The sequence below is a fragment of the Nelumbo nucifera genome, chromosome 2 (assembly GCF_055504915.1).
Source record: "Nelumbo nucifera cultivar China Antique chromosome 2, China Antique-T2T, whole genome shotgun sequence".
Classification (NCBI taxonomy): domain Eukaryota; kingdom Viridiplantae; phylum Streptophyta; class Magnoliopsida; order Proteales; family Nelumbonaceae; genus Nelumbo; species Nelumbo nucifera.
In genome coordinates, this window is record NC_142650.1 from 109,129,236 (window position 1) to 109,154,110 (window position 24,875).

The 24,875-nt window shown below is 44.5% G+C and overlaps 1 protein-coding gene across 3 annotated transcripts in view; it reads right to left on the reverse strand.

The window, feature by feature from the left end:
- LOC104590091 (zinc transporter ZTP29-like) overlaps nucleotides 1-24,875 on the reverse strand; it is a 48,143-nt gene that overhangs the window by 18,975 nt on the left and 4,293 nt on the right. For all 3 annotated transcript variants that reach the window (XR_016082345.1, XM_010248623.3, XM_010248624.3), the window contains exons 2-8: nucleotides 23,051-23,109; nucleotides 22,552-22,644; nucleotides 22,359-22,445; nucleotides 21,554-21,635; nucleotides 20,169-20,224; nucleotides 4,987-5,043; nucleotides 3,180-3,220 (exon numbers count right to left, since the gene is read on the reverse strand). Coding sequence is in view for 2 of the 3 variants with exons in the window: in XM_010248623.3 (XP_010246925.1) it covers nucleotides 3,180-3,220; nucleotides 4,987-5,043; nucleotides 20,169-20,224; nucleotides 21,554-21,635; nucleotides 22,359-22,445; nucleotides 22,552-22,644; nucleotides 23,051-23,109 (475 nt within the window). In the remaining variant the exon portion in view is untranslated. The remainder of the gene's footprint in view (nucleotides 1-3,179; nucleotides 3,221-4,986; nucleotides 5,044-20,168; nucleotides 20,225-21,553; nucleotides 21,636-22,358; nucleotides 22,446-22,551; nucleotides 22,645-23,050; nucleotides 23,110-24,875) is intronic.

The following is a 24,875-nucleotide window of genomic DNA, read 5'->3' on the forward strand; positions in this document are numbered from 1 at the left end:
TCATCCTCTGAGACTGCAGGTCTTGAATAACACAATGAGTGGGAAAGAAGGTTATGCTGCAATTAATGGACTTTGTTAAGCTACTAACAGATAAGAGGTTTGTGTTAAGCTTAGGGACATGAAGAACAGAAGATAAGAACAAGGTGTCAGAGGTCTTTATATCACCTTTTCCAGAGATGAGGGCAAGGGACCCATCGGCAAGGGATATTTTCTCTTTCCCAAAGAGAAGGTGATATGAGCAAAAAAGGTTAGATAGACTGGTCATATGGTCTGATGCACCGGAATCAATAATCCAAGGAATTTTATGATTACCTGAAATCGAAGCATGATTTGCAGAAGCACGAGTACCTGAGTGAGCAAAAGCCGATGAAGATGATGTACTGTTGGAGGGGTGAGCTGAAGAAACTGTAGCTTCCAGGTGATTTAGGAGCCTCCCATACTTCTCAAAATCCAGCTTCATTGCAGCCAACTGCTCAATGGTTGATTTCTCTTCACTCTCCTTACTTCCCCCTTCAGGTACTGTAGCAGCATTAGCAGTCTTGGGTTTTCCCACCTGACTGCCCTTCTTAGGGTTATTATTGTTCTTAAACCTATCAGGAAGAAGTCCAGGATGAAGCTTCCAGTAGGTGTCCTTTGTATGCCGTGGTTTCTTGCAATATTCACACACCTGCTCTCTTTTCTCAGTAGGGCCCTTTGGTTTCATTCCCGCATGTGCAAAATGTTCTGTAGGTGGACTCTGCAACTGAACCTGCCGCCTACTCTCCTCACTACTTATCATAGCATATGCCTGTGAAAGAGTAACCTCATCCCTGGCCAAAATATTCCGTCTGATAATATCAAACTCAGGGTTGAGTCCAGTGAGAAACTCAAACACCCTATTTCTCTCCACCAACTTTCTATACATTTCAGCATCCTTTTACTCTCCCATACCACTGTCTCCATAACATCAATTTCCTGCCATAGGGATTTTAGTATAGAGTAGTAGATTGCTACACTCTTCTCCCCCTGTCTCTGATTTTTCACATCACTTTTCAATTTGTACGCTCTGGCTACATTCAGTTTCTGTGAATAGGTCTCAGTTACATTGTCCCATATTTCCTTGGCCAAAGACATCCAGAGATAGTGCTGGCTTATATGGGGTTGCATAGAGTTGACTAACCATCCTATAACAGTATAGTTCTCTTGCATCCAATTTTCAAATTCAGGGTCTGTCTCTTCGGGTTTCACCTTACTGCCTGTGAGATACCCGAGTTTTCCTCTACTACAAACATAGGTTTTTATAGACTGTGCCCAAGCAAGATAGTTCGTCCCATCTAGCTTAATTGTGGTAACACCAGTCAAAACGAAATCTACTGAGGTAGGTCCAGAAACCAGCACCTGCTTGAACTCACTTCCATATGTCTCCATTAATCAAACGAAAATCAAAGAACAGAAATTTTGGCTATGTAAACTTACTTGAAGTCAAACCAGAACTTGGGTGCTTGAAAAACTAGGGTTTTGCTCCGTCCAGCAGATGGGAGGAAGAGAGAAGATGCTGCCACACCTACCAAACTAACCCAAACTCTTCCAAACCTGAACCGCCCTCCTTTAGCAGTCACAAGACACCTTCCAAGCACAGAGCACCACACCCGAGCTTCACCTTTCCTAGTAACCTCAAAAATCTCTAGTCGGCTAGGGTTTTGGGCAGCAGCAGATCTAGCCAGAACTAAACTCTCCAAACCCTTCTACCAACTAGGCAAGTGGTTCTCTATACTATAGAGAACCTATCTCTCCATACACTCTCTTGATTTTAGAGTGTACAGGAACGAAGAAAAAAGAAGGAAGAGGAACTAAACCCGCTCTGATACCAAGATGTAAATCAGTCATCTAATATCAAGATTAAACTTAGTGATTCGCAGAATAAAACAGATCTAAATAACTGTAAAGGAGAAGAAGATGGCAAAGAGAAGAGGTAAGAGAAGGAGTCGAATAATTCTCCATTCTCCTCTAACCCTATTTTATTAAGATCTAAAAATTGATGACGACAAAAATGCCCTTAAGTGAGCGGCCAGCTTGGCAGTTACATAAAGAAAAAATAAACAAAAATAAATAACAGGCCCATTAAGTGTGGTCCATCAACATAAAATAAAAGATATTACAAGAGAGGCTGTTAGGGCCCAGTCTCTTTACAAATCCAAACACACCCCTTTGTTTTTCCCATCCTACTCTAATTCTATGGGATACATCCTCCTTGATCTCTCCCTCATCATGAATTATGAAACCAAGGTACCAAAAAAGGTCACACTGAGATATATCTCGGTTTCCAATCCTAAGTGTACCCTGATTTGCACTCTTATTTTAGTTCTACTAACTTTAAAGTTTAAAACCTCTTGTTTCTAAGGCATTTGTCCATAAGCTTAATTTTGTGTTTAATCCTTTGTTTATTTCATCAAGGAAAACAATGTCCTCAGCAAACAACATGCACCCTAGGACCTCCTGAATATGTTTAGCCAATTCATTTATGATAACTGCAAATAAATAAAGGGCCGAGTTCTGAACCTTGGTAGAGGCCCATCTTAACAGTAAAATCAGATGTCTCTCCCACAGGTGTTCTAACATTGGTCATTGCACCTTCATACATATCCTTAATTAGGTCTGCATACCTATTTAAGGAAAGGGTGTAGGCAAGGTTCAAAGTACCGACACAGGCCGATACGCCTGTATCGGTGTTTTTTTATGTTTTATCTATTTTTTTCAAAACCGGTTCAGAGGGGTCAGTTTAAGTCCCAGCTACCCTCTGAACCATTGTCTGACCCGATACAACCCCTGGAGAAGCGTATCGGGAAGCCATCGGCACGATACGAGCTGATACGTGTCAATACTTTGAACCTTGGGTGTAGGTTTTTAATACAGGTTACCTGTTTTTAAATTTTAGTAGTCCTTGTGCAGTACTGCTGGAATGCTGCATTCCTTCTTTCCTTTTTGAACATGTATCTAAGAAAAGTCAACCTGGATATAGTTCATCTGGAACTTAATAATGTTTGAACCACATCATCCTCACAGGTGTTCGCTATCTTCCCTTTTCCAGTAATGTTGGAAAAAATGCATAACCAATTAATGATATTCTCAGTCAATATACTTCAAGTGACCTTAGAAGTTTCTGGCCAAAACCTTGTTCAGAAGGTTAAAGAAATTCTTACCTCTGTGTTGCAAAATAGATAGGTAGTGCTACAGCCACACCCTACAAAGAAAATGTGAAGAAGTTAAAACAAGAGAAAAGATAGATAATTTTAAGTGAAGAGCTCAATTCAATAGTTAGTAAATACAATAAAATTCACAAATAATGAGTCATTTGATCTACAATAACACCTCTCATTGTCACAGAAGAACATAGTAATATTTACAAGTGATGCTTATCCTACTGCAGGGTTAGACAAGATATACACTTCTATATAGGGTCCGTTTTGTTCATAGCTGGAATCAGAATCAGAATGGCCTATTCCCATAGTCTGTTTGGTTAAGGCAGGAATTGGAATCAGCTGGAATGGGATTTCATTCCCAAGGGAGGGGGAGGGAATGACCATTCCCCCAAATGGGGGAATGCATTCCACCAGGAATGGAAATGGGATTCCGGTTCCAACCAACCAAACAGGACAATAATTCTTTATGCATATTTCCCTTAATTATTACATGTTACATGTGTCTATACACATGCATAGCCTGACACCAGTGCAGAGCTTCTCTTGCACTACCTACCAGAAGTGGAGGGGGCTATGAAAGGCTGACAGCAGGCAGAAAACCCAAGCCAAATCTTTATGAACATGAACTTCAACCATTGTGTCAAGCTGTCCATTGATTGCAACTATGACGACTCATGCAGCAAACTCCTAATAGTTGAGATAGGCTTCATGGAGTTGAGAACTAAAACTACTCAATCCAACTGACACCCCCCCAACTCAACAAGGACCTGTCCAAATATATTGAGGCAGTTACATGAATGAGGTAATTCCTTTACCAGAAAGGGGGAAATAATAGTGATCTATAGAATGTCTTGATTCTCCACTCCAAGTATTATATCCCTAGTGGATAGAAACAGAAGAGATTACAGTGAAAAGGTGTTTGAACCTGGACCTAAAATCCTTTTTGTGAAGTGAATTTATTTGCATGATCCCCTCAGTAAAAGGTTCTTCTGATTGAACAGTTTTTATGACAAAAATGGCTAAAGGGAACCTCTACCGCTTTTAATTCTAATATTAAGTTACCAGTTATCAAAAAATGAAAAAAAGAAGCTATGCTACAATAGTATGACTATCATACACTATTATAGACTTGCACTTGTCAGTCATTAGGACATCAAGAAACATTAAGTGAATATAATTCTAGTGGGATGATTTAATGGGTCCACCTCCTACTACCGGTATTTTGTAAATGATCATCTATAGATAAGGAGAATCCATAGTGATCAGACAGTAAAATAGTGCAAAACTGATAACAAATACAGTGCATGTTAAAAGAACCACCAAAGGAATCCAAAATAACTTTTACAAAAAACAAAAGAAACCCAGAAGAAAATAAAGAAATACATAATTAAAATCCTACCCCTGGACCCATGGACCCACTAGAATTTGAATTTCTCTCAAAATATAGGTCTTCTATTCAAGTTTCTTCAGCTACAGGGTTTGCTAGAGCTCAGCATAAGAAGCATCTGGGGCCATGGAACCCACCTTGAAAAATATTCCAAATTATAGAATTTTCTCCTGGGACTTAAGCCCCTCTTTACACTTGTATTACTGTTATTTAGGTTTTTTTTTTATTGTTCGCTTGTATTCTATATCAACACCATGATGTCACTGTGATAATAAGACTACTTTCACATATGAGTTGTAGTTATCCAAATAAGAAAAAAGTAGATTTAACTGAAACAGGTACAATAAAGGATATGATTCAGAGTTTAAATTCATTAACATGGCATGACACAAGAGTGAAAAAGAATGACAAAAATTTAACCTCTGGGATGTTGTGCAAAGCAATAGCCAAGGCCAAGTTGAGACCAACCCTGAGTCCCTAAAACAAAGCATTCAACAAAAAAGGAAGTTTGAGCTATAAGTCATATATATGATCATTAGTTCCTCAAAAATAGAAATTTAAAAATATAAACAACTTTTATCGTCATATTTATATCATAGAAATATATCATTAGTCATTGCTACTGAGGCAATACATAATTTGAACTTGATCGCTTTCCCATAATATTTGATACCTTCAGCTCATACAAGAAATCTTGGCAATAAAATCACTCAATTAAACTGAAGAGAATGACAGGAAAATCCATCTATGGAAGTACAATATATATGTATACATGTAATTTCTTATACATATATGCCCAAATACTTTTGAATATGTACATATACACAGAAACACAAGCATACATGCATGCACATGTGTTGGTAAAAAAGGGATCAACTTTGATGACACTTTCAGTCCAGTTGTCAAACCAAGTACAACTCACTTGGTACTTTCTATTGCCACTTCAAATTCATGGGTCATCCACCAACTTGATGTTAGTAACGCATTCTTACATGGCCATCTCAAGGAAGAGTTTATATGAGTCAACCACCGGATTTTCATCATCCATCATATCCAAATCATGTATTGTCTTCTTCATCGTTCTTTCTATGGTTTGCGTCAAGCTCCTCGTGTTTGGTTCAACCATCTCCGTGATTAACTTTTAGAATGTGCCTTTATGCAGTCTAAGGCTGATGCCTCACTTTTTATCCATCATACATCTCATGACATTACACTCATTCTCATGTATGTCGATGATATTCTTCTTGTTGGTTCTAACACTCATCTTGTGGAGTCCATCATTCAGTCCTTATCTCAGGAGTTTGCTTTATGGGCTCTTGGTCCTTTACATTATTTTCTTGGCATTGAGTCGCAACCTACACCACATGGCATATGCCTCTCTCAGTCCTGGTATACACTTGAACTTCTTCAGCACACTCATATGGCTGACGCCAAGACATGTTCTATACCCATGGCGTCTTCTCTAAAGCTTACATCTGAAGGTTCTCAGTTATTTAATGATCCTACTCTCTATCATAGTACTGTTGGTGCTCTCCAATACCTCACAGTTACTAAACTGATCTCTCCTATTCAGTGAATAAGATCTCAATATCTGTCCAAGCCCACCATGGACCATTGGTGTGTTGTCAAGCGCATTTTGTGCTACCTATACTCTTACTATGGGTCTCAATGTTACTAAATCTTCTTTGACCCAACTCCATGGCTTTAGTGGTTCCAATTGGGCAGGATGATGTGTGGATGATTATCATTCTCATGGCGGCTACTGTGTTTTTTATGGTGATAATCTTGTCTCATGGTGTTCTAAGAAACACCCAACTGTTTCATGTTCTAGCATGGAGGCAGAATATCGCTCTCTTGCCATTCTAGCAGCTGAGCTTACTTGGTTACAGATGCTCCCCCATGAAATTCGTTTAGTGTTAGACAGTTTTGTATGCCCTTAGCTTCAATCAGAATGATGTACTTTATGAGTTTATTGTAAATGAATAAAAGTGCATATTTGATTCATGTTCCCTTGGTATGTTTCTGTGTAATACCCTTAAACTGGACACTTAATAAGACTCGTGTTAGTTTAGAATGTTCACAGCCAGTGGATCGGTCTGGGGAGACCTATCCTGACAAGGCTGACACTGTGGTGCCACCAAGTCGGTTGGGGTGGCCTGTCTCAGTTGCCAGGGTGAGACCCTAGGCACATACAGTGTAGGATTAATTGAATCTTTGAACTGGACCAAATTTCCAGTATTGCCCTGGACCTTGGAGATTGATGAGCAAAACTAGAAAGTTACACCCGACCCCTAGACTCGACTATGATACTGTACTAGGTGTCGGATTGGGCTGTCTTTGATGTCCATTCAGTGAGATCCTTAGCGGGGGTCAAAACCTGGGTATGTTGGGACAGTCTGAGAATTCATCTAAGTGGGTGATCATAGTGACAGGATCAGCCCCTTTGTCGGACAAAGGTAATGATCAGGGATGCACTCTCACTGATGGAAACCAAGACTACCGGCAGCCGATTTCAACCGTTGAGATTTGTTTTGCAAAGTATATTTTATATGAGATATAAAAGTATATATATTATGGTTTCTAAAATGTTTGCAAAAAGGTTTTAATTCCCGGGATCCATATAAGTAGTGAGTGCAACATTGTTCCTTACAGCCGAGGGAGAGGTCCTCTCTTGTCGGGCAGTGTATGATCATTATGGACTGAGAGGTTAAGTGTAAGACCATTGAGGATAATACCTGATGGGCTAATCTTGCATCTGCCCATAGTCCCTGGGTGTTACAAGGTGGCTTGGCCCAGGGACCACTTAGGGTAAGTGTTGGGCCCATAGAGCCCATTTGATGGGTTTCAGGGGGTGCACTATCCACAACAGTGTATTCGGCCAGGCCTTGTAACAAAGGCTGGGCCGAACCCATGTGGCTGATGTGTAGATCAATGCTTGGGCCTCACGCCGTACAAGAAAGCCCAACTGGGTAGCAGTTAGGAAGGTTAAGTGAGCACATAAGCTTAATGGGCCTAAAGCCCATTTCGAACTGGGCTATTTTATTAGTTAATAAAGGGGCGAATTCTGAGATGGATTAGCAGATAGGATAGGGTCTTGACCCTATCCACTCATAGAGTCTAGATCTGAATGTGATTCAGATCTAGAAACCTCCTAATGAGATTAGGAGAAAGCTAATCTAATCTGCAGATAAGATAAAGGTTTATCCCTATCACCTAAAAGGGGTCTTGCTCCTAATTGGATTAGGAGCTGATCTTTTAGGTTAACAAAAGAAGGAGGGGGCGGCAGCCTTTAGAAGACATTCAATCAGATTTTCTTCAGTGCTGAAATCACAAGAAGAGAGAATTCTGCACCCTGTGAATACTCTCTTGCCGCCTCCCTGTTCTTGCTGCCTGTTTGCCAGTTCGATCTCCAATTGTGAGAGAAGTCAAGATTCGATCTTGACATCAGTTCTTTGAGAAAGAATTGATAGGAAGCTATGCTCACGTGCCATCCTGTTGATTCTTGCGAAGAACAGAGTTCTTGGAGAAGAACACTGCTGATTCTGCTCCATCCTGCACTGCGCCATCTTCAGTGGGAGCAGTCTTTGGATCCTTCCTTGGGCGTGAACACCTTTGTTGGAAGATACTATTTCTCCATATCAAGTATAATCCTCTCCTACTCCTTTTGATTCAGATCTAGTTCAGTTTATGGTTCAAGAATGATCCTTGAAAATATGATTTTCTAAAATAGGGAATGCGATTCCCAATTGAAGGGAGAGAAAAATTTTTGAAATTCGCCCCCTTATTCCGCAATCTTTGGGCGTCCATACGATGGATCTCTCATCCCTTCATTTAGGTCCACTGTCACCACCCATTTTGTGGTGTGATAATATCAAAGCAACTTATCTTGCCTCTAATATAGGTTTAAGGTTCAGCATCACCTTCTTGATATATGTTTTCTATCCACTCTTGATCAAACAGCTGATGTTATGTTGCGCAATCCGAGCACTCCAAGCTGGAGAAAATAGTGAAGAGTGTAAAAAAGGCTAAGAGTGTAGGTCGCGCTAGGTCACTGAGTTCTCGAGGTTAGCTCGAGAGCAAGCTTAAGTAAGATGATTCCTATGATCAGATCCCTCTCCCCCTCGACTAAGGGGCTCTTATATAGGCGTTCTTGTCAAATCGGGCGTAACCGCCACTGGGCCTCTGTCGCAGCCGTTATTTGCCCGGGCTGCGCAGGTAACCGTTGTAGGGCACTACCCAACCGGATGAGTGACATGTCCCGGGGGGACAGACACGCCACCATCTGCCAAGAGACGTGGGTGCAGTCTGTTGAATTGGCAGGGACTGCGCCGTCGATCAGGAGACGTGGCACAGTCTGACGGGTACGGTCTTGTCAGATAGAAGCTTCCTGAAAGCATCGCATCGCTTAGTCACGAGCTACCTTGTAGCGAGCTATCCTGTCGCGAGCTACTTTGTAGCGAGCTCCTTGGGGTACTTCGAGGTGACCCCTCTCAAGGTTGCCTTTGGGGCAGTTTTTCTACCTAAGTGTTGGAGCGAGCTGGTTACCCTAGCTCGCAAGCTGGGATAGACTTGTCTTGGAGTATTCCCTTTCAGTAGCTCGGGGGTCCTCGAGTTCGCGTTGTAGCGAGCTCCCCCTATAGCGAGCTATGGCGTAGCGAGCTGCCCTGTGGGCTCGTTACTTAGTCGCGGTCAGGCTGTGGTGCTGAGCTGTTGCTCGTACTAAGTCATGTCCACGTGTCATCGTCTCAAGGGGTCAGGTCAAATCACCCTCCATCAATTGCCCCCCACTCCTCGGGTTAAGAGTGTTACCTTAGCGTGAGGAGTTCATGAAGTGTGACGGGTGGATTTACTGAAGTTCAAACTTGATTGACTGCTTGCATTAAATATGCGTGCGAAGGTCAGGGGATTTCTGACCTTTCGAATGCCGAGAAATGCGCCAAAGCGGCTCTTAACTCCGGATGTCGTGCAGCCGTCATTACCTCATTCATGGGAGACGTGTAGCCAATCACATTTCGGTTTCAGAAGACGTGCAGTCAGCTTGACTGCGAATCGTCAGATCTGTCTCAATCTGGGCCGTTGATCTGGGGCACAGTGGCTTATAAATAGGAGGGCTCCCAGGCCTCATTTTCTTTCACGCTAACTTTCTTTGTCTTCAGATTCTGAGGTCGTTTATCCATCTAGCTGCCCGAGCTCTTCTCCTGTTCACACCGTCTCGTCTTTTCTGGTGAGTCTAATCATCTTGTCAACATGTCTGGGTATCCGTACCACGTTTGTTCCCGGGACGGTAACCAGGATGACGCCCCCTCAAGCTCAAGGAGAGCTTGGGGGCAGGCTTCGGAGGCTCGAGAGGCCTCCGGTGAGATGGCTTCTACTTCTCGGGGCAGGGAGCCCGATAGCTTCGGTTCCTCCTCTATGACGATGGAGAGACTTAGATCTCTAGTTCTTCACTTTAACCTTCCCGGGTACCTTATCTACAGTCTCCCCTCTGGTAACTTTCCCTGGGAGCATGGTCCCAACGAGATAGTGATTTTTCAGGAACAGCTCGAGGCTAGCTTGCATCTTCCTCTACATCCCCTGATAGTGGAGGTGTTGAATCATTTCAACGTCACCATTGACCAGCTCCACCCCAACTCCATCCGAAATGTGGTTGGGACTATTTCTCTGTGTTATGAGTATTGTCTTCCCCTCAATCTAGATATCTTTTCTACCATTCTCTGCATCAAGAATGCTTCTCCTGAAGTGCCTCCGGAAAGGTGTTCCTACTATTTTTCTCCCCGCCGCGGCTTCAAGCTCTTGCACGAGCTGCCGAACAGGATCTCGGCCTGGAAGCGGGACTATTTCGTGGTTCGTAACCCTGAGGGGTGGCCCTTCCCAACTACCTGGAGGGCTGCCATCCAGGATTCAAGGGTTGAGTTGGACCCTGAAGTTCGAAAAACGCTGCAGTCCTGGGCAGCAGTTGGCCTTCACTGTTCGGACTACTTGACCGAGGAAAAGCTCGCGCAGGCTGGCCTGAGTCCGGGTAGGTTGCCTTTTAGGTCGCATAGTGCCTTGTAAAAATGTACTATATATATATATATATTGGCAGCCATCATGTCTGGTGTTGACGCGCGCCGCCTTCTTTCCAGCAACCAGAAGCGTAAGGCGAAGAGGTCACGTCCTGACCGAGCTTCTACTTCTGGGGGCACTGAGTTCGAGTCTGCTGACCCAGACTTTGCTTCTCCACCGCCTGAGGTTCCACCGGTCCCAACTGAAGGAGTTGCCGGAGAAGGTGGCCTCGAGGAGGGCAAGCTCCCGAGGCCAGGGCTGTTTCCTCCTGGGCCATCCCGTCCATTCCCCTACCCGCAGTTCCCGGTAGGGAACTGGGAGGGTGTCAATAACTACCTCGTGGCTGGCGGAAGAGCCGAAGGGCAATCTGCCACGAGGAGGTTGCTAGGTGGGGGGAGATGAACCCCAAGGAGCTCGCCGCATTTGCGGCTTCTCACTGTATGGTGGTAAGTGGTCTTTTTCCTTCTCTTCTCGTTCTTTCCTTTCCTTTCTTTTTTTCTGACCTTAGTCTCTTGTTGGCAGGTGAACTCCACCATCCACGCCATGGCCCTCCAGTCCAACATCCACTCCGGCGACGCTCGCAATCAGAGGGCCAACGTCCAGAAGCTCCAGGGCGAGCTCGACCAGGCCCGAGGTGAAATCCTTCAGGCTTGCAAGGGGAGCGAGGCCCAAGAGCTGCTCGTCCAGGACTAGAAGGCGCAGATCGCCAGGCTTTCTGAGGAGAGCGCGCGCTACAGGGAGGAGTCGTCGAGGATGGCGGCGGAGAGGGAGCTCCTTCGCCAGCAGGTTCGAGACTTGGAGTCTACGCTTCAGGACCGAACTCGAAACTTCGACACCATGGTGGAGGCCGAGCAGGCTAAGGCGGATTGGGACTTCAAGGACTCCCAGGAGTATCACGACCTCCAAGTGGAGTATGGCTCGAGCTCGTACCACTCCGAATTCAAGCTCTGCCGTTGGTTGGTCCGAAAGAAGTTCTCTGGGCTCAAGCTCGACGGCATCACATTGAAGGACCTGGCTCCCGAGACGGCGGACCAGGCGGAGGAGGAAGAGCCTGACTCCTCGGAGGACGACGACGAGGTGGAGGAGGTGGACCCTTGGGGCTGGCGGCCCTTCCGTTTTTCTTTTCTTCTGATCGACTTCCGGTGGTTCCCGGGTGCCAAAACCCGGTTTTCAAAATCTTTTTCTTGGGCAGTTGTGCCCTTCTTTACTTCCTGTTGAACTCTTCCCGAGCTGTTTAGCTCGGTTTTTTATTTATGAATTAGTTATGAAAATTTTCTTTTCCTACTAAGTATGGTGCGCTCTTTTATTTTCTGCCAAAGCGATCTCATCACCCGAGCTGTTAGAGCTACATACCCGAAGTAGGATTTTTCGGTAATTGTTACCCCGAGCTATCCCTTAGTGTTTGAGGTATTTTTATAGTATACCCCGAAGTAATCACCATGTATGCCCGAACTGTATGTTTGTTGGTTGTTCCTTATCTGGTCCAACCAATGTACTGAGACGAGCTATGCTTCGTAGGGTTCAGACCCGAGCTGCTTACGCCTCTGATACTTCATACTTTGCCTTCACTGGCGAAGCGGCTAAGTCTTCCATCGTGCCGAGGTCTTAGTTAACTCGGTGTTTTAGCCCTTAGGCTGAGGGGGTGACTTATAGTCTGCCCTTGGAGTTTTCCCATGCCATGGAGGCGACTGGGTCTTATTGCGCCGAGGTCGTGTTAGCTCGGCATTTTGGCCCTTAGGCTCTGAGAGTGACTCATGGTCTACTCAGTAATTCGCCCATGCCATAGAGGCGACTGGGTCTTATTGTGCCAAGGTCGTGTTAGCTCGGCATTTTGGCCCTTAGGCTCTGATAGTGACTCATGGTCTACTCAGCAGTTACAGGTAATACTACCTTAAGTTGACAATATTCCATACCCGAGGTACTTGTTTCCCTTCAAGGGTTTCGAGCTCGTATATTCCTTCCCCGAGCACCCGTTTCACTTGGTAGGGTCCTTCCCAATTCGGTCCAAGCTTGCCAACGCCGGGCTCAGGTACCATAACTTTACGAAGGACCAGGTCGCCGACGCGGAGGTTCCGCTTCTTGACCCTGGCGTTGTAGTACCGAGCTACTCTTTGCTGGTAAGCTGCGGTCCTGATATATGCAAGGTCCCTTGCTTCGTCGAGTAGGTCGAGGTTGGTACGTAGATCGTCTTCATTTGCCTTGTCGTCATATGCTTCCAGTCGTAGCAAGGGAACCTCAATCTCAACTGGGATGACTGCTTCGGTGCCGTAGGTGAGGTTGAAGGGAGTCTCTCCTGTGGCGGTCTTCTCTGTGGTTCGGTAAGCCCATAGAACACTGGGTAGCTCGTCTGCCCATAGTCCTTTAGCTCGGTCTAACAGTGCCTTCAGTCTGCGAAGGATAGCTCTGTTCGTGACTTCTGCTTGACCGTTTGCTTGAGGGTGTGCGACTGAAGTGAAGTTCTGCCAGATCCCCGTGTCTTGGCACCAGTTCTGGAATTTAATGTCCTCGAACTGCTTACCGTTATCAAAAATCAATACCCGAAGTAACCCGAAGCGGCACACTATGTTCTTCCAAAAGAAGTTCTGGACGTTTCGAGCTGTGATCGTTACGAGAGGTTCAGCTTCTACCCACTTGGTGAAATAATCCACTGCTACCATTAGGAACTTCCTTTGGCCTGTCGCTGGTAGAAACGGTCCGAGTATATCGATACCCCATTGTGCGAAAGGCCACAGGCTGGTGAGATACTTGAGGTCGGCAGCAGGCTGATGGTGGATATTGGCATGCTTCTGGCACTTGTCACACTTTCTGACGAGCTAAATAGCGTCTGCTTTCATTGTTGGCCAGTAGTACCCCTGTCGTAGTGCTTTTTGAGCGAGGGCCCTGCCCCCCAAGTGTCCGCCGCACAGGCCCTCATGAGTGTCGTGGAGTACGAGCTCGGCTTCGGAAGGTCGCAAGCAGCGCAGGTAGGGGAGCGTGTAGGACCTTCGGTACAGCCGTCCGTCTATCGTGACGTATTTGGCCGCCTGACGCTCTACCCTTCTGGCGGCATTGCGATCTGTGGGGAGGGTCCCGTGTAGCAGGAAGCTCGCGAGCGGGTCAATCCAGCTCGGCTCTGCTTGAACGACAGGAGCGATCTCCTCTGCCCCCCCGAGAATGCTAGGCCGAGGCAGGTTCTCTATGTACACGGTTCTCATGGTGTTATCACTGGTGCTGGCTAACCGGGATAGGGCGTCGGCCTCGGCGTTCTCCGACCTCGAGACTTGCCTGATGAAGTGTGACTGGAAGTTGAGCAGAGCCTCTCTTACTTTGGCTAAGTAGGCAATCATAGTTGGTTCGTGAACTTCGTATTCTCCTATGACCTGATTAACCACGAGCTGGGAATCGCTCCAGATGATAATGTGCTTGGCTTTCATTTCTTTGGCTAGATCTAGCCCGGCTATCAACGCTTCGTACTTCGCTTCATTGTTGGATGCCGCGAACTCGAAGCACAGTGCGTACTCCAGTTTTGTGCCACTTGGGCCGTGCAGAACTATTTCGGCTCCGCTGCCCTACTGGTTCGAGGAGCCATCTACGTGAAGGATCCAGGGCTCCTCATCCCAGTTCACGCTTGGCCTAACCAGGAGAGATGTCGCACTAGCTGCTACCTCATGGTGCTCGGACTCAACCGGCCTGGGAGCTCCGGGCTCGCCCGAACTGGGGGCCTCGTGCTCAACCGGCCTGGGGACTTCGGAGCTGAAAGTGCACTCCGCGACGAAGTCTGCTAAGGCTTGGGCCTTAATAGAAGTTCGTGGCTTGTATTGGAGGTCGTACTCGCTAAGCTCAACGGCCCACTTCGTCAGTCGACCAGAGACCTCAGGCTTGAGTAGGACTTGCCTCGGAGGTTTGTTGGTGAGAACGATAACAGTATGAGCTTGGAAGTACGAACGGAGTTTTTGGGCTGCAATAACCAGTGCATAGGCCAATTTTTCTATCTCCGGATATCTTGTCTCTGCTCCCTACAACACTTTACTAACATAGTAGATAGGTCGTTGGACCCGATCTACTTTTATTATTACCGAGCTGACCACTTCGTCACTTGCCGAGAGGTACAGCTCTAAAACATCGCCCTCTTCGGACCAGGTTAAGACCGGTATGCTAGCGAGATACTTCTTGAGCTCGTCAAACGCGAGCTGGAAATCTTGAGTCCATTCAAACCCTTTGCTTTTAATTGCCTTAAAGAAGGGTAGGCAATGGTCTGCCGACTTGGACATGAAGCGGCTCAGAGCGGCTATTCTGCCATTCAACCTCTGGACCTCCTTCATTTTCCTGGGTGGTCTCATATCTAGGATGGCCTTTATTTTATCCGGGTTAGCTTCAATGCCACGCCGGTTAACAATGTATCCCAGGAATTTACCCGAGGTAACGCCAAAGACACACTTATTCGGGTTCAACTTCATGTTAAATCTACGCAGAATTTCAAAACTGAATGCAAGTCTTGTATTAATTCATGCGAAAACTGGATCTTGACGACCATGTCGTCTACATAGCACTCTACTTTTTGGCCAATCAATGGCTCAAACAACTTATTTACAAGTCTTTGAAAGGTTGCCCCGGCATTTTTTAGCCCAAAGGGCATGACCTTGTAGCAGTACAGGCCAAGTTCGGTTATGAAGGCAGTCTTTTCTTCATCTGCCGGGTCCATCCTGATCTGGTTGTAGCCCGAATAGGCATCTAGAAAGCTCAACAACTCGTGCCCCGATGTCGCGTCCACCAGACGGTCGATCCTGGGGAGTGGGAAGCAGCCCTTTGGGCAAGCTTGGTTCAGGTCGGTGTAGTCGACGCACATGCGCCATTTACCGTTAGTCTTTTTCACTAGAACGGGATTGGCCACCCAACTCGGGTAATGGACTTCCCTGATAAAATCGACTGCAAGGAGCTTCCCGACCTCCTCGTCGACTGCCCTCCATCGCTCTGGGGCTAGGTTGTGTTTCTTCTGTCTAACGGGCCTAACTACAGGATTAGTATTAAGCTTATGAGTTATGATGCTAGGGTCTATTGCGGGCATTTCTACCGCAGACCATTTTCAAGCAAAAAGCGTACCAGTTTAGATCGCAGGGGCTCCTCAATGGAAGCACCGATCTGAAGCATTCGGGTTGGGTCCTCCGCCAAGGCTGGGATGGAGACGGTTTCTTCTATGGGCGCAGCTCGCTCCTCGCTCTGCTCCGTAGGTCGCTCCAGCTCGAGGTCATCGGCCACCTTGGCTTTCCCTTTGAGGGCGGCGACGTAGCATTTGCGAGACTCAAGCTGGTCACCTCGCGCTATCCCGACTCCGAAGTCCGTGGGGAACTTCATGGCCAAGTAGTAAGTGGACACCACAGCTCGTAAGGCATGGGTAATCGGCCGACCTATTATGGCGTTATACGGGGAGGGGGTTGCGACCACCAAGAAATCGTGGTTGAGCCTCACTATGCTAGATCAAGTGCCGACTTCCACAGGTACTGTAATCCTTCCCAGGAGCCTGACTTCCTCTCCGCTGAAGCCTACCAGGGGAGTGTTCGCGGGCTTTAGGTCGCTCTCTTGGAGCTGAAGTTGGTCGAAGGCTGCTTTGAAGAGGATGTCCGCTGAGCTGTCAGAATCGACGAGGACGCGCCTGACTTCGAAGTCTTGATCTTCACCTTTATGACGAGCACGTCATCATGGGGGTAGTGGACCCCGCGTGCGTCGTCTTCTGTAAAGAAGATGGGGTCTTCCATCCTTGGCCGCTTTGGGGGGTTCTGCTCTTCCCTGGTGGCCTCGTGAGTTGATGCGTGAGCTGCAGCTGAGGTGCAGCCCGCCACAATCGAACCTCCAACTATGACGTGGATGGTCCCCCGAACTGGTCTCTCTTCGGGGGGCTGCTTCTGCGGCTGTTCCGCTTGCCTGCTGGACTCGGGAGCGTCCCTACTCTGCTCCCCTTGCCGACCTGCTTTATTACTATTATTATTACTTTGTACAAAATTTCTTAAATACCCGCGACGGATGAGCTCTTCTATCTCGTCGCGGAGGTTTTTACAATTTTCGGTGCTATGACCGTGATCTTTATGAAAGCTACAATACAAATTTTTATCTCTAACATTAGGGTCCGCCTTCAGCCGAGGTGGCCACTTCATATACGGGGCGTCCTTGATCGCCATGAGGATCTCAGCCTGCTTCGCGTTGAGGGGCGTGTAGTCCCTTTCTGCTGCCGGAGCTCGGAAGGGATGAACCGGCCTTGCCCCCCAAGCTGAGTCCTTCCTGCTGTCGCCCTGAGATGGGGGCTCTGGTTCCCTCTTCCTTTTCTCAAGGGCCTGCTCGCCCTTCTGGTTGATTTCTTCCTCTGTCCCTGTGAACCGATCCGCGAGCCTGAGAAACTCGGTCACGGTCTTGGGCTGATTGACAACTACGTGCCACTTGAACTCTTTGTGAGTAATACCTCGCTTGGCTGCGGGATCCAGATCGAGTATCTACAAACAAGCATTGTTGAACCGCTTGATGTAACTCCGAATGGACTCCCCTTCCTTTTGAACTATGCCGAGGAGGCTTTCCTGAGTTCTTGGGCACCTCTTGCTGGTGACGAAGTAGGAGGTGAAAACTTGCACGAACTGCGCCCAGCTTCTTATCGAACCGGGCGCGAGGTTTTGGTACCAGGTGCGGGCTACCCCTTTGAAGGTGGTGGAAAAGGCCACGCACATGCAGGGTTCACTGGCTCTTGCTAGGTGCATCTGAGACTGGAAGGCGTCCACATGATCATTCGAATCGAAGGATCCATCATACCTGTCCAGTGGAGGGAGCTTGAAGTCCCTTGGCATGGGGACAGCAAGGAGTTTTGGAGACAGTGGGGAAGAAACTGAGAGGAGAGGGGTAGCTTTCACTTCACGAGCTTAACTCCTCTTTTCCTCTTAGCTCGGGAGAGACTCGGGTAGCAGTTCAGCGAGCTCACCGGCGTCTTCGCTGCTACTTTGCCGGCTCGGCATTAGTGCTTGACGCTTCAGTGCCACCGAGCTCGATGGGCTCGGACTGCTGATGGTGGCTCTGAACCGAAGGGCCCTGCCTGTAGTCTGCGACTAGGACCTCAAACGGGTTCTCTGCGAGCGGGAGCTCGAACTGCGAATGCTGGGGCGATGCGGGCATGATTGGCTGGGAGGCCCCCGACCTGCCCACAGGCTACGAGGCGGGGGTGGCTGGCCTCTCCTTCCTACATGGGAAGAGGCTTGGCTCTTGGTGGGATCCTGTTCTTGGGAGGCCTCTCTCCGGCGAGGTCGCTCGCTCCGGCGGAAGGGCTTGGTCTGCTTCGTGGCCTGGTGCCAAGGGGGAAACGGCAGCTGGGCCTGAGGCAAGGAGGGAAACTGCTGCTGGTACTGGTACTAGGAGACCTGATGCAGCACTTGTTGTTGGTAGAGTTGGAACTGCTGAAATTGTTGCATTTGAGCTTGCATGGCTCGCATGCATTGCATTAAGTCTTCCAACTGGTTCGGGTTGGCCACTAGGGGCACAACCGAAGGTTCAACAAAGGTTGCTCCAACTGTGGAAGGGAGTGGAGCGATCGTGGGAGACACTGTGAGAGGCACGTTCAGACTGGGAACTCCGTCCACGGAGAGGGGGACGGTGAACTGTCCAATACAAACAGTGGGAAGTTGGGGTTGCTCCCCAGAAGCATTCTGGCTAGCACCACGGCCGGCATTGCTGGAGGAGGCCATGAATGCTGAGTTTTCAAAAGGAAACTGTAGAAGCTTAGAGGAAGGATTTTTGAAGCGTTTCCCATAGACGGTGCCAAATGATGTTGTGCAATCCGGGCACTCCTATCTGGCTGCTGACTGGCTCCTATCTGGCAACGGACGGCACCTAAGAAGACAGTGAAGAATTCTCGGGGGACTTGCCCGGTGGGAATACTCCGATGCTTAAGTTAGAACGCTGGAGAAAATAGTGAAGAGTGTAAAAAAGGCTAAGAGTGTAGGTCGCGCTAGGTCACTGAGTTCTCGAGGTTAGCTCAAGAGCAAGCTTAAGTAAGATGATTCGAGATCCAAAAATCAGATCAAATCCCCCTCCCCCTCGACTAAGGGGCTCTTATATAAGCGTTCTTGTCAAATCGGGTGTAACCGCCACTGGGCCTCTGTCGCAGCCGTTATTTGCCAGGGCTGCGTAGGTAACCGTTGTAGGTCACTACCCAACTGGATGAGTGACATGTCCCGAGGGGACAGGCACGCCACCATCTGTCGAGAGACGTGGGTGCAGTCTGTTGAATTGGCAGGGACTGCGCCGTCAGTCAGGAAACATGGCGCAGTCTGACGAGTACAGTCTTGTCAGATAGAAGCTTCTTGAAAGCATCGCGTCGCTTAGTCGCAAGCTATCCTGTCGCGAGCTACTTTGTAGCGAGCTCTTTGGGGTACTTTGAGGTGACCCCTCTCAATGTTGCCTTTGGGGCAGTTTTTCTGTCTAAGTGTTGGAGTGAGCTAGTTACCCTAGCTCGCGAGCTGGGATAGACTTGTCTTGGAGTATTACCTTTCAGTAGCTCGGGGGTCCTCGAGCTCGCGTTGTAGCGAGCTCCCCCTATAGCGAGCTATGGCGTAGCGAGCTGCCCTGTGGGCTCGTTACTTAGTCGCGGTCAGGCTATGGTGCTAAGCTGTTGCTCGTGCTGAGTCATGTCCACGTGTCATCGTCTCAAGGGGTCGGGTCAAATCACCCTCCATCATGATATATTACTAAGGCTCCTCCACATCAAGCACTTCAATGCTCTGCGTGACAATTTCAGCACTCCGGTTTCGCTTGAGGGGGCAAGTTAAAGCACTAAATGTCCCCATGTTACCTTGTAACCATATACCCAAAAACTTCTAGCAGTTGTATTGACTACCTCTGTATTCTTGGGATAAATCCCTTCATAAACTCATGTAAAAAGAGACAATTTTAACACAACATTTTAGTTGCAAAACCAATAATTTGAGTTATCTCAGTGGAACTACAGACAAATAAAAAACAAATACATAATCATATTATTATTGTACAAAGAAAACTAGTAAACCCTATCACTATGGAAACAGAATAATGATATTCAGCTGCCAATTGAAAATCCAGCAAAATTATCAAGGTAAGGAAGCAAATGTAACACACCATGTGGATAGCAATTTAAGATGGAATTCATTCCGCAAGAATTAATGCTATAACAAAATTATACAATACATACAATCAAATATGTTTGCACATACATTTCTACCAAAGAAAAATAAATAAATACATCTTTCTTACCAGAAAAGGAAAGGAAAATGAAAACATAAATATTTTGTTATCCAAAGGAAAAACATATGCCATATTATTCAGATATCCACTGAGCAAGAAATTCTTAAAGTCATTAACTGGTATTATTAGTTCAATTGTTTCCTAAACAGAATGACTTTATTGGCAACAACTTATTGGAAACTGACCAAAACAACAGTACCTCAACAACCATGTTAAATGACAAAGAGAATTAGACTTACATTAAGGTATATATGATTAACTCACTATAAGGTATTCTATATAATAAAATGAACAAACTAATTCTCTTGAAAAAGAAAATAATTAGCTACCTTGATAGATCCAAGAAATACTGCCATTCCCTCAGGAAAATTGTGCAAGCTTATTCCTACAACTCATAAAAATAATGAATTCTTCCATTAGACAGGCCTCATACAAGCAATCTTCACATGGCAGAACTGCACAAATAAGTAAGGTCCAATTCCTAACCTATTGTACTTTTCCTTTTTCTTATTTTCCATCTAAATGGTTGTTATCATAATACCTTTTCAGTGGAGCATTACTTTGGGTTAAACTGCACTTTGGTCAAATGAAATATATTAATTAATACCTATTGTCCTTCACCAGTTTCTTGCCACATGTTCTGGCATGCCATTCTGTTTTAACACTTTATTTTAATTGTCATTTTTTCAAATCAATGTAGTTAAGCCTAAGCATTGTAGCCTAGCAAAGCAAGTTGATGTCTAGGTGACAACTAGGCAAAAAAATGAATACATAAATACATATTTTAAAATGTAACCAAACATAAATATTATGTAATTACATGCCAATTATGAACCATTAAAACACAAATTTAGTAAATAATTAAATGACAACTTACAAAATAACTGTTTTTAATAGCCTCCCTTGTTCAAAGGAAAACACACATGCACACAGAGACTAACAGCCCTAACAGCCCTAATTTTTAACTCTACATGTACTCCTACTGACCTAAAACGGTTACACACATGTACACCAATTATATTAAGGGGGCATAGTTAGTTGTTTTCCCCCATTAAGATGGTCACATCTCAACCACAAACCTGGTTGGCCACCTAGGCAATAGGCCTTCAGAACACCTAGGTGGCACTTTAACTCACTAGTTCAAACAAAGTATGTTAATTCCTATTGGATCCTTGACATATCCATTCAATGCCACAGCATTTGGAACAAATATAGTGTGTCCTTGTCTTTTTGTTGCACATGAAGTACCTAACTAGTTGATATAGATGATCCAAAAACCTCTGATAATCTCAAGAGCTCCTTCCCAGATATTTCTGGATAACTAAACCTTTTACATAGAATGTGTAGTTTTAGGCAAGGTTCAAAGTACTGATACAGGACGATATGCCAGTAGGGGCGTATCGACCTGTATCTTTGGCTGTTTTTTTTTTGTTTCTTTGAAACTGGTTCAGAGGGGTTTTTTTAAGGCTACTTTACCCCCTGAACTAGACCAAACCCCAAAGCACCCCCTGTAGGGGCGTATCAAGAAGCCCCCAATGCGATGCGTATCAGCCGATATGCCCTGATATGTTGCAATAATTTGATCCTTGGTTTTAGGGTTACAAAGTACAAAAAAAAAATCATTGACATGCATCTTTCCAATAAAACTTTATTGGTTACATTGACAAAACTAGGGAGGAGGCTTACTGATAACAAAATAAAAGGAAAGGCATACCAATTGCTGTGATAACTCCACTCAGTAAAACTTGGCGGCGGTGCTTTTTCATTAGATCCTTGTCCCTTTCATCATCACTTTTCTAATGCTCCCAACCACATGGCCAAATAAAACATTTAGACATTTTGATGAAAAATATAGGGACATAAATCAGGTTCAATCACATATACCAAGATCCTAATTGGATATTATTAGTATTTGGGTTCCAAAAGAATATATCTGTTGGGTGGCCGTTTGGATATTATTAGTCTTATTTGGGGTGGGCGTGTTAATATTCAGCACAATTTGGCATATGTAGGCCTCTGGGGTTTTAGATCAAGTTTAGCTTCCTGCTTGTACATTTTCCCTTTTTCTTTTTTACTTTCTTAATGCATACTTACCTTTTCTAAAAAAAAAAATTGTCTGTTGGGATCAGATTGAACTCATATGGGATTCAGATATTATGTATCATTAAAAGCTTAAACTAAAAAATGACCAAAGTACTATACCATTAATAAAATACATTTAGATAGTACTTTGATATTATGGAACATGAAGTATGCTTTACATTTCCTTCAAAAAAAATATTATGTATCATGAATAAATTGACTTCAGAATAACTTTTATGAGACCTGAACCTATGACCCTTTAGTAAAAATACATAACTCAAACCAAATTCTAAAATTGCCAAACCGAGATCTTATCAGATCCAATTGGGTGGGTACATAACTTGTATTGACATTATGGGATCAAGTTTTAGATTTGAAATAGAAATTATATTTCAGGAGTAACTAACTGGAAACATGGGAGAAGCTGTCTGACATACCTTTTTACTTTTCACATCTACAGGAGCCAATGTTGGTTCAGGGATGAAACTGACAATAACAGCAAAGAAAATTACACCTGCAAAGAACTGCATGACACATGAACTGAAAATCAATGAAAAAATGGAAAGTAGGTAGATCATGTCTCTGCAGTAATCCATTTAAATTACAAGGATGCTCAAAAGGATAGCTCACCCAAAGATTTCCTTTCAAGAAGCCAATGGAGTTCAGAGCATTATGTGCCAAATCTAAGAAAGATATGCATAGCATAAGACCTGCAGCAAAACCCTGCATGCAGTGTTTGAATTTTAGAGAATGTAACAAGTGATGCAATTAGAAATGGACTTTCATTTGATATTGAACTTACTGACAGAACATGTCTAATCCCAATATGTTGAGACATGCACATGGACGAATTTCTCATTTCAAAACATTCATAGGGGAATTAAGAAAAGTAAGAGAAAGGAGGCTTAAATCTCACTATTATATAAGGGAGGTAAACAGAGAAATAAAATTAGCACATCAACAATGAATGTGAGGAAAAGGATGGACAAATATTTTCCTTAATAAGAGAATTTGCATCACTATAAACTGGGACCTATTCAAAGAATAGTATTCATGTTAACTAACCAATTGGGACTCCAGAGAAACAGGTGGACAGCATTTGTCCAAGGAATAAAATGATTAACCTCACCTGTAAAATCCCAAGAATCTTCATATTGGGAGCCTGATTAATAATTACAAAGAGTGCACCTGTTCCACATCCAAAGTTGTCGTTAGATTGATGAACTGCTTAATGCAATCTGTTATTAGTTTCAAGCATCCATTCTGATGTCACCCAATTGTAAATCAATGAATTTCAATAGACATGTATAAAATCTTTCAGGTTACCATTACATAGGAGTTAAGAATACATTTTTTTTCTATCCTTGATGGCTTTAGAGATTTCTCATGGTTTAGCTTTAATACTACATCCTTCAGCATCCGTTTAACATACAAGTGCATTGCACAGAAAGAAAACATAACTGTCCCTAGAAATGCTTTTATTTTCTATTATTTTATTTTGGATGCAGAAGTGAATAACTATTTTAGGAAAGTGACAAGTAGAGCTAAAGTGCATATCAAAATAAGTAATAGAAGACTGGGTGACAACTTCTCACACTAGATATTAAAAAAACATAAAAATGAAAACGAAAATATATTATGCTGAAAACGTTTGTAAGATACAGCATAACCACTGGAATCTGCTTTTGATTAAATCTTTCTTGAAGTCTATAGAAAAACGTAGTTACTGGGAGATGCCATTGGTTTGCTTTTTTTAACCTTTAAGAAATGGATGCATGGCTTTTCATGTTACAAGTGGTTCAGGAACTTTGAAGATATTATCTCTGGAAATTAAATTCACAACTGCAAGAACTAAATCCTGAAAAATTCTTAGAAAGTCCAAATAGAACCAGTGGGGAGAGAACAATCCTCTAAAATAAGATAAACTACATAAGGGAGATGTTTTTGGGGTGAATTAACATTGGGGAGATATGGACCTTCACTGTCTAAGGTAGAACCAGTGTTTTCAACCATAGGTCAACCTGGCCAGTCAGACTGGTGACCCAGTCACAATCCCAGTTTAGGTCAACCTCTGACTTGCTATATTACAAAGGCCTGGCCAGCAAACCATCAACCTGGACAGTTGAGCCAGTGATCATTCAATGGGTTTCTGGATTTTGTATTAGTTTACATTTTTTGTTTTATATAATAATGATATCATGGGTTGACTCATTGACATTGGACAGTTGAACTTCTGACTTGTTGACCCAAAGGGAAAACCAGTTCAACCTCCAAACCGGCTTCTAAAACACTAGGTAAAATAGGAAAAGACATTATATAAAGGAGATTAAAATATGTTCCAGATAGATCTAGAGCAGAAGAAATAAAATCTTCCATATGGATAAAAGAAATGAAAAAAGAAAAAGAGTAATGTTGTGCAAACAAGATTCCTTAATAGTACTTCACAGTGCACTCCAAAACTTGTTTTTCAAGGGGCACATAGAGGAAGATAAACTAGGCTATTATATAGCCATTAACCATGTATTAACATGCACGTTCTGTTGGAATATTCTGGCCTCCTATTGCCAAAAAAGTAAGCCAACGGTTTGGTCCATATCCAGTCCACCCCTCCCAATACCCAAGGGAGCTGGCATCAACATTGGGTAATAGCCTTATTCTGATGGAGTATTTTAAACCTAAAATATGTTTCAGCATTCTACTAAGGGACTGTTTAATAACGGCTGAAATTTCTAAGCTGAAAGACTTATTGCTTTGTCTTTTAGTTGTTAAAATAATTATAAAATAAAAATTTCAAGGGCATAGTGATTTACCTAACTTCAGTTTCAACCATTAAGGAACCCACAACCTCCTTAAAAACTTGTGCACTAAAAGACAAAGCAATAAGCTCTTCAGTTCAGCATCTTCATCTGTTATCAAATGGCCCCTATGTTGTATGACATTATTATCTTAATTTC